Source organism: Podarcis vaucheri (assembly GCF_965113315.1).
Source record: "Podarcis vaucheri genome assembly, chromosome: 10".
In the NCBI taxonomy this organism is placed as follows: domain Eukaryota; kingdom Metazoa; phylum Chordata; class Lepidosauria; order Squamata; family Lacertidae; genus Podarcis; species Podarcis vaucheri.
This window is the reverse complement of record NC_138748.1, coordinates 44,952,516-44,961,178: the sequence shown is the minus strand read 5'-3', so window position 1 is coordinate 44,961,178 and position 8,663 is coordinate 44,952,516. Positions and strand designations below refer to the sequence as shown.

General features: G+C 44.7%; 1 protein-coding gene across 4 annotated transcripts in view; it reads right to left on the bottom strand.

Annotated features, from left to right (window-relative positions):
• Window positions 1-3,257: 3,257 nt before the first annotated feature.
• The window catches only part of PDGFB (platelet derived growth factor subunit B), a 49,418-nt gene continuing 44,012 nt past the window's right edge, over window positions 3,258-8,663 (bottom strand). For 2 of the 4 annotated variants that reach the window (XM_082241322.1, XM_082241325.1), the window contains 3 exons: window positions 8,049-8,184; window positions 7,736-7,907; window positions 3,258-6,235 (listed from right to left, as the gene is read on the bottom strand). In XM_082241322.1, coding sequence (XP_082097448.1) covers window positions 7,768-7,907; window positions 8,049-8,184 — 276 coding nt within the window. In that variant the 3' untranslated portion in view covers window positions 3,258-6,235; window positions 7,736-7,767. The remainder of the gene's footprint in view (window positions 6,236-7,735; window positions 7,908-8,048; window positions 8,185-8,663) is intronic. The other 2 variants (XM_082241323.1, XM_082241324.1) reach the window with 2 other exon arrangements.

The following is an 8,663-nucleotide window of genomic DNA, read 5'->3' as shown; positions in this document are numbered from 1 at the left end:
TATTTGTAAAGTTTTAGTTTGATATTCTGTAATCTTCTCTTTGCTTATTGGAAATGCAAAGGGGTATAGAAATGCTTTAGATTGCATTACAATAAATGGATAGTTGGTCCTTTTATAAGGAGAAAAGGAGATTCCGGCAACTACTGGTTAAATAGGCAAGTTGCAGAAGACTTTGTTTATACCCATCCATGCCCTAACTGCATTGTGGCATTGGCTGGCATGCAGGTGCCAGTGTGTGCAACCACTTCCCTTACTCATAGGAAGGAAAACAATGTGCCCTTCTGAACTCTGAGCTGCAGCTGTCTAGACAATGACTAAGGGAGGAATACGTTCGCTTTTGCAAAGCTTTGAAGGGTGTAAAGAGCGAAGGGGGAGAGGAATTTTCGGAACGGTACGAAGTGCATTAAAATTAAGGGCAAGATGAAAATGTTGTCCTCTGGGAATGCTAGACTGAGATCTGAGATGAGAAAGAATTTGCCAGCAGTGACATTTTGATTAGACTGAGAAATCCCCATGACTTATTCACAGTGCGTTCCAGGTAATCTTGTGGTTCCTTGCAAATTTATCAGGGGTTCCTAGATTAAATGTTTAGGGACAGGAGACAAATTCCCCTAAAATACAATATGCACATCAGTGACTGGTGTTCCTTTTTGACACACAGTTGATGTGTTTTAGGGCAGCCACAGTTTGTGAAGGCTTGTAGCGAAGCTCCTAGCGGCAGTGCTGTTTGAAAAAACTATGATTTGCATTAGATTAGGAAGGGTTCCCAACTCCCACTTGTTTAATAACAGCAGCAACATGGCTTTCCTCACATATTAGGCTGTTGAAATGAAGAAAACTAACCAGGTGTGGACTTCTGTGAGATAGACCTGTGGGCTCAGTTCACGTCTACAACTGAAAACATATTCCTAGGCTCAGACTAACCTTGATGGTTATGTTCTTTCTACCTCTGCTGCTGAAGGCAGTGTGTTTCTGAATAACAGTTGCTAGAAATTGTAAGAGAGGAGAGTCCTGTTGCACTCATGATCATAGAATTCTAGAGTTGGAGGGGACCATAAGAGTCATCTAGTCCAACCCCCTTCCATACAGGAATCTTTTGCCCAGCATGGGGCTTGAAGCCACAGCTGAGATGCTTTACCAGTTGAGCTTCCCACAGGCATGTTTGGCCACTGTGAGCACTGGATGCTTGGACCATATGGGCCACTGGCCTGATCCAGCAGGCTCGTCTTATGCTTTATGATTGTGCTCAGAGGCATCTTGTTCTTTTCCATTCCATATCTGTAATTTGCCATTTGGCCCTCAAAATCTGCCTCTGGTTTGTTGGGTCTTGAGGTTCTAATAAAGAAATTGAAGTGGACCTGAGAAGTCTGCCCACCTGTGATTTAAGTCTTCACCAGCAGCTTTCGCCTTGTTCCCGGGACTGTGAATTGCAGTTCTGAGGATTTCACCTTCCTCCACCGAAGTTATTTATAGACAAAAGGTTTGCAGAGCCACTGGTCTAGATTGCAGTAAGCCTAGGGATAACCATGGTTTGCTGGCTCTCATCATCCTTGTGAGCAGTGGTTGGTACAAAGTGAGGATATTTTACTCTGGAGTAATGAAGACTATACATTCCCTGAGAGGGAGCCGCATTAGTCTATTACAGCAAAAACTAAAAGACTACAGGACTGTTTGAAAAACTATAAATGTATGATCTCAATTTATGTTAGGGTAAATACCTTGGATAATAAAGCAGTTTGCTGCCTACAGTAAGCACAATCTCAGTGCCACATCCATAAAACAGAACAATGATCCTACTTCCTAGAGACACTGCAATTTTAACAGTGACTGCAAAGCACATAAAGTTCCAGTTCATGGGTAACTCCAAACCAAACCATGGCTAAGTGTGAATGTGCAAGCTTTAGGGTACTCACAGAAAATATTGTGGCCACTTCACTTCTCCCCAGTCATCCTGCCACTGCGCTATTTGGAACTAAGTAATGGTTTGCCTTAGCATTAGGTTTATCTGCTTCAAACAAACCACAAGCGGTTAGGCAAGAACAAACCACATGCTGCAGCAATGGTTTGTTCTTAGCTTACTTCTTTTGGTTTGTCTAGGGGAGACCATTCATGAGCCCAGGTATGGATGTAACATGAAACTCAACCATAGTCTAGCTCTGGGTAGGGTGGCAATAGGACAAGCACAGGGGAGCGAAGATAAGTGGCTGTGATCTTTATTGTGAGTACCCACACACTACTCACACTTAGCCATGGTTTGGCTTGTTGTTGTTGTGAACATGCTTCAAAACCACTATTAACACTATGTAGTCCTTACAAAGTAGGAAGATCATTGTTATTACTTCCCTTTTATGGACGTGGCACTGAGAGTGTGCGTTTAACAACAGAGTTTGAGATTTACCTTTCCTGCCTACTAATAACAAGGCTGAGACGCTGCCCGCTGGGCTGTACCAGTTTTAACAAGATGCCAGGTCCTGAACACTCAAGAGCAAATTGCCATTCCACCCACCACGATAGGATGTTGTTGCCTTTGCTCATGAAACCTTTGGGGCACACAGCAAACAGTGAGTCATCCCAGTTACAAGCGGAGTGACTCATCTTGTCTGAGCAAAGCTTGTCTACATTCAGCTGTGCGATGTACCTGTTTTAAATAGGGCAATGCTTAAGTTCTCATAATGCATCTAGAATTTGAGTTTTATATAACATTACTAGCCATAACCATGTCTTACATGAGATCACTAACCATATCTGTCTGGTACAATATTTCTGCTCTCGGAATGTTGTTGGGCAATCCCTGCATTTTGAACATGTGATTACTTTGGGGGAATGGGTGAGAATAAATACAGGCAAATTTATTACGTCTGGATTTATGACCTCTAAAAAGTGTTTCTTTCTTCCAGGTTGTAGAGTCGGCCTTTTGGAAACTCCTCTCCCCACCCCTGTCAAATTCCCGCCATCCTGCTTTTAGCTGCTTTAAAACAAGAGACACAAAACTGCAGAATTTTTGAATTTAAGGTTTTTTTAAAACAACTTTAAATACAGTACTGAGTATAAATTAATTTTTACATAAAATGGGTGTGGAGAGAGAGACCTTGCCCTCCTTACAAATGAAAAAGATGCAGGAAAACAAATGGTCTTTTAAAGACAACGAGAAGTAAGATTGAATAGCAAGAAGTGTTCTTTCATGTCAGAGAGCAAGCTTTGGGTGCAAGGCGGGTAGACAGGCAGGAAATCTCTGTTGTTTCCATCAGCCTTAAAAAAAATTCCTGCTACTGGCCTCCTCCATGAAACTAGATTGAGAGACCACAGCCGTTGCTGTAAGCGTACTTCTTTTATTCGCTAGTAGTGCCTGACTATAGTGCCAACTGATCGTTTTGCAAGGTTTGTTCAGCCCATAGTCTTGGTTTGCAAGGAGAAAAGTAGACCTACCCAATACAGCAGATCAGGGAGGGGAAAACCCATGGCCCTCCAGATGGTTTTGTCCTACAACTCCTATGTTCCCCAACCATTGGCCATGTTGGCAGAACTGGTGGGAAGTGGAGTGTTTCCCAGTCCAGCATTAGGCAGTACAGGAACCTGCCTCTAGCACCTGAATCCAAGTACTCCATACAACTGCAATTCAAGGGGGAAACAGTCCCCCACCCCCTTGGACCCTTTGGATAACAGGATCTGAGGTATGGGGGCAATTGTGTGAGCCACAAGTTTTCTCTCTCCTCCCCCCCCCCACCTCCTACAACTGAAGAGAGTGGAAATACCAGACCCAGTTTGTCCCACGAGTTTGCAGTCAGTGTGCCTACCTTCCTACCAGACTCCCGGTTTGTAGCCTTTTCCTCTTGCTCCATACAAATGAATGGAGCAAAACAGCTTAAGCCAGCCTTGCAGGAAAAGGAGGAAAACCTGGATTTTCAATCCAACCTGGTCATCAGGCAAATGTTGCGTTTCACATGCTTCCTATAAAAGTGACTCCAGGGGCAGGTTATTCCTTCTCTTTCCTTGTGCCAAACATTTGCACAGGTACATCTTTTAGGTAGCGTTGTGTGATGTGTCTGTCTCTTTCTGACAAATGCATGTGACTGCCATGCCTCAACTCTTCATCTGGTCTACCTGAGACATGGCAGGAAATCTTTCCAAGCATTAAGGTCTATCCAAGGCGCCTTTTGCTGGGCTTAATCCAGCACAAAGACCAGAGAAATGGCAGAGGCAGAGAGCAGGGGAGAAAGAGGGACTTACCTTGCAAAATTTTATTCACACTCTATCCCAGCCTTTGCCAACCTGATGACCTCCAGATGGGGCTGATGGGAGTTGTAGTCCAAAACATCTGGAGGGCACAAGTTTGGCAAAGGCAGCTCTACCTATTTCCCCACTCATTATGTGTTTTTTTGCCCTTCTTTTGCAAGAGAATACAGAGAGGTAGGTGGAAAGTGGAGGTTATGAAGTCTTGTCTGTGCAATCCTTCTTTACTCTTTCCTCCAACACTTTAAAGATAAACAGGTGAATGATCCTTTCTCTGACTCGGGAAAAGTGAACGTCTTTCCTTCTTATTTTACCTCCCCACAGGCCCCTGCAATCGTTCCTGAAGATAGGCCACTCTTTCTCACACACCCAAAACCTTCAGAGGTTATTATTCTTTGGTGATCTGGAATGGCTTGTGAACCTTTAAAGAGATAACCGTTCCCAGCTTTGAAGAGACAAAATATAGGACAGCTGAGAAAAACAGAGAAGATTAAAAGTAGCCAGTGGTTAAAGAGGGCCAGTTATCTCTGCTCAGCTTCTTTGCCTCCCCCACACACATCGGATGCCACTGACTGGCTCCTTGTCCAGGGACTCTGGTTGAACAGCACTGGAAACAGAGGGTGAGGTCAAAGCACCACTTGGCACACAGGCGCGACTACACAATGCATCGTGCGATCTTTTATGGCTGTTGCAAGGCTTGGCACAGCTCCGTTTTCATCCGATCAGATGATGTTCACCTGAGGTTATTAAGACGAGTTAGCATCTGCATATTCGTTGCTGTATCATAGGAGGGATGGTAATAACACTGCCTTGGAAATAAAGTCACCCACAAGGACCTGTGATATGGGCTGGGCTGGTGGTAATCACAGAGTCATACCAATGATCTGCGCAACCCGTTGCTGTTTGACCCCTGATGAGCAGCAGCTCTCCAAAATACCAAGCAAAGGTCTCTTTCTCGGTTTACACTGCTACTTGAGATCGCTTAAACAGAGGTGGCATTGATTGTCATTCGAAGAACATGCTCTAATACGGTTATTATGATTAACCTACCCACCCTGTCCCAATAAAATATAAAGCCTCTGAAACGGGGACTGCAGGTTGGGTTGGGGCTCCAGTTTATCCAGTGGTGGTAATCCTCACTTTACTGAATGCAAAGCCATTAAGAAAACCTCATAGCAAGTCATTCAAAAAAAAGGGGGGGGATTTCAAATTCCAGTTGCAATAGGAGAGTAGCAACAGGATAAGTCAAGCCCTCCATAATCATGTGCAAAGAAGGCCTCTTTAACCCAAGCAGCTCCCTGGATGGGTGTGGGGAGGACCAGCAGTTCCCTATAGTACAGCTGCTCCATTCCTGTTCACTGTCCCCACCCCCAGCTGGCAGCAGAAAGCGCCGTTGGACAAATGAATTTTGCTTTCATTGTTTCCATTCCCAGAGCATGGCATGTTTTAGTGGTTTTAAAAAATAAAACATATATATATATATACACACACACACACACATACACACACACATTAAAGATATCTAGTCAGACATCACGATAGAAGTCCTTAGTGCATTTGCTGTCACTGGTTGCCACTCTGACTGCCTTGACTTGCATCTGTTGCGCTGTAAGCTGCCTGAGCCCAGCTAACAGTCTGGGTGGGAGCAAGGAGGAAGAAAGAGGGTGGTGGTGGGGAAATCAAGCCTCCTCCTTCAAAAGGAGATCGGGGCCACAAGTCTTTGCCCGTTTCCAGTGCGTTTGCTCCAGCAGGCAGTATATTGTCCAACCAAATGGCTGTGTTTTCTTTCTTCCATTTATTTCCCACCCCGGTTTCTTCCTTTCGGGACAATGCTGAAATGCAATTAGGTGAGAAGTCGAAGGGTAAACTTTGGTGGGAGAACGTCCAGCGAGCAAGGGATCAGGAAGCACCATTGGCCGTCCAAAAGTAGCATTGAGGCGGATGGACGGAGAGAAACTCTGAGGACCCCATGGGGGCAATACAGCAAATATATTAAATAATAAACCTGGAAGAAAAGCAAACAGAAAAAGTAGGTTTAAGAGTCCATCATGTGCTCAGTTCATCCTAGTTATTCTTTATGATGATGTGCTATGCCCTGCCTACAAGAAGGTTCATAGCTGAGAGGCTGCTACTCTATACAAACGTACTTATCATCCAGTTTGCTTACTTTAATCTCAATCTAAAGTTTTGGTTTCTATAGAATTGGGTTTTTTTTGCTTTTTGTGGGGGAAAACAGTGTGGTGGTAGGAAGAGTAGCTAGGGGCGGTGGGTGGAGTGCCATAGAATCATATAACTGTAGAGCTGGAACGGACCCAAGGGCCATCTAGTCCAACCCCCTGCAATGAAGGAACCTCAGTTAAAGAATCCATGACAGATGGCCATCCAACCTCTGCTTAAAAACCTCCAAGGAAAGAGAGTCCACAACCTCCCGAGGGAGACTGTTCTAGGCACAAATGGGCATGCTCTTATTACGCTCTATTTAATCTTGGAAAAGCCATTTTTGCTACACTTAAAGCCATTTTTCTGTTCAGTCTTTCTCAACCAGATAATTTGCAGAACAACTCTCTCATCAGTCTCAGTCGGCATGGCCAATGGAAAGATCTGGAGGGCAGCCGATTCAGGAAGTGGTCTATCCCATCTCAAGAAGCAAGCTGCCAGCCTGACAGACCAGTCTGTTTGTTCCTTGCCTTTGATTAGGTCTTCCCAATCAGCAGAACTGCTACACCTATTACGCGTCTGCTACACCTATTACGCCTTCCTTCCTGGACAGGTGACAGACCACTAAGCCTAATCAAAGCTGTGCACAGTCACAGTGCTCCTTGATAAGACAAATCCCAGTGGAGGAAATATTTATTCCTTGTCTCTTCCTCTCATTCTTTGGCTTCCTAACATGAATGGCAAATTAAGTTTGATTTCCATGTGACTCACAATGGAACGATGTTTTTAATGATTCTGAGCTACATGTGTTTGATGAGCCCAACCGTCTCCAACTGCTTGACAACGTTTGTTGTAAGAGGCAGATTTGCAAAGCTACTTGGGCACCTTCCATTGGTAAACATGCTGCCTGCTGGATAGTCTCACACTGAGACTACCACACTGTGCGCCTGATTGAAACTCACGCAGCAAAGTGGGTGGGTGAGTAAGCAGCGACAGGCATGGAAGCTGCAAGGAGGAAACTTCCAATGGGTACATTAGGGTCCTCATGAGTAAACATTGTAGAAGGAGCTTTGCTATGGGACACACAGGAAGTTGCCTTATACTAAGTCAGACCATTGACTCAGTTGTCAACACTGTCTTATTGGCTCTTCGGGATCTTTGGCCTACAAAGATGCGCTCTGTTGCTGTGCTACGGCCTCCCCTTGTGACAGAGCACAACTAATTTCTGTGTGAAACTGTCATTTTAATTCTGCTTCCAGCCGATTGCTTGTGCGAAAGCACAAGTGGTGTTCTTGCGATAGAGGTTCCTGTGCATTCACAACATGGCAGCTGTGTTTGTCGCAGTTACCTGACATTTGCACTTTTGCCCGCCGGCATCTTCTATGCTGGGAAGATTTCTTTCAGGGCCTTCTTATCGTGCACATGCTTGAACTTCCGATGCTTCCTCTTTTGTGGTGGCAACCGGTGCGCTCGTGCCCTTGCTGGAAGAGAAGCCCGAGTGCTCAGTGGCGGCCCACCTGCTAGGAAAGGAAGGCGCATGAAATACACACTGGCAGGCAGCAGCTCATGGAGATTGCTAATCAAATTCTTTACTTCCCAAACGCCTTCCCTGACGTTACTTCTGACTCTTCCCCACCCATCCAACCCTCTGCAATGCTCACCTCTATGCTCTCGTGAGTTTGGCCGGCTGAACACTCTGGGTGATACTGCTTCACATCGACATTCCAGGTGGTCTTCCAAGGCCACAATGGCTTTATTAAAGACTGGTTTCTTTCGGACAATTTCAATCTTATTTACCTATTGGAAGAGATTAAAAACAACACAAATCTGTCATGTGTGTATATATAAAATATTAACTTCAGATCAACCAGTACCATTGATTTTATATATTTATATACATTTTGAAGCCCTTTGCAGCTTATGTGAAATATGGATACGGCAAAGTTCTTAATAAGTACCAAAATCACTTTCTTGGACCTTCAGGATCATTTTTCTGAAACCAACCCAGTAATCATGAAAGTGCATTGTGAGATGCACTATGATCTAGGAACTGTCAAGCTTGCCATGTCGGATCCTATACAGTGGTGCCTCGCAAGACGAAATTAATCCGTTCCGCGAGTCTCTTCGTCTAGCGGTTTTTTCGTCTTGCGAAGCAACCCTATTAGCGACTTAGCAGATTAGCGGTTTAGCGGCTATTAAAGGCTTAGCGGCTATTAAAGGATTAGCGGATTAGCAGCTAAAAGGCTATTAGCGGCTTAGAAAAAGGGGGGGAGCGA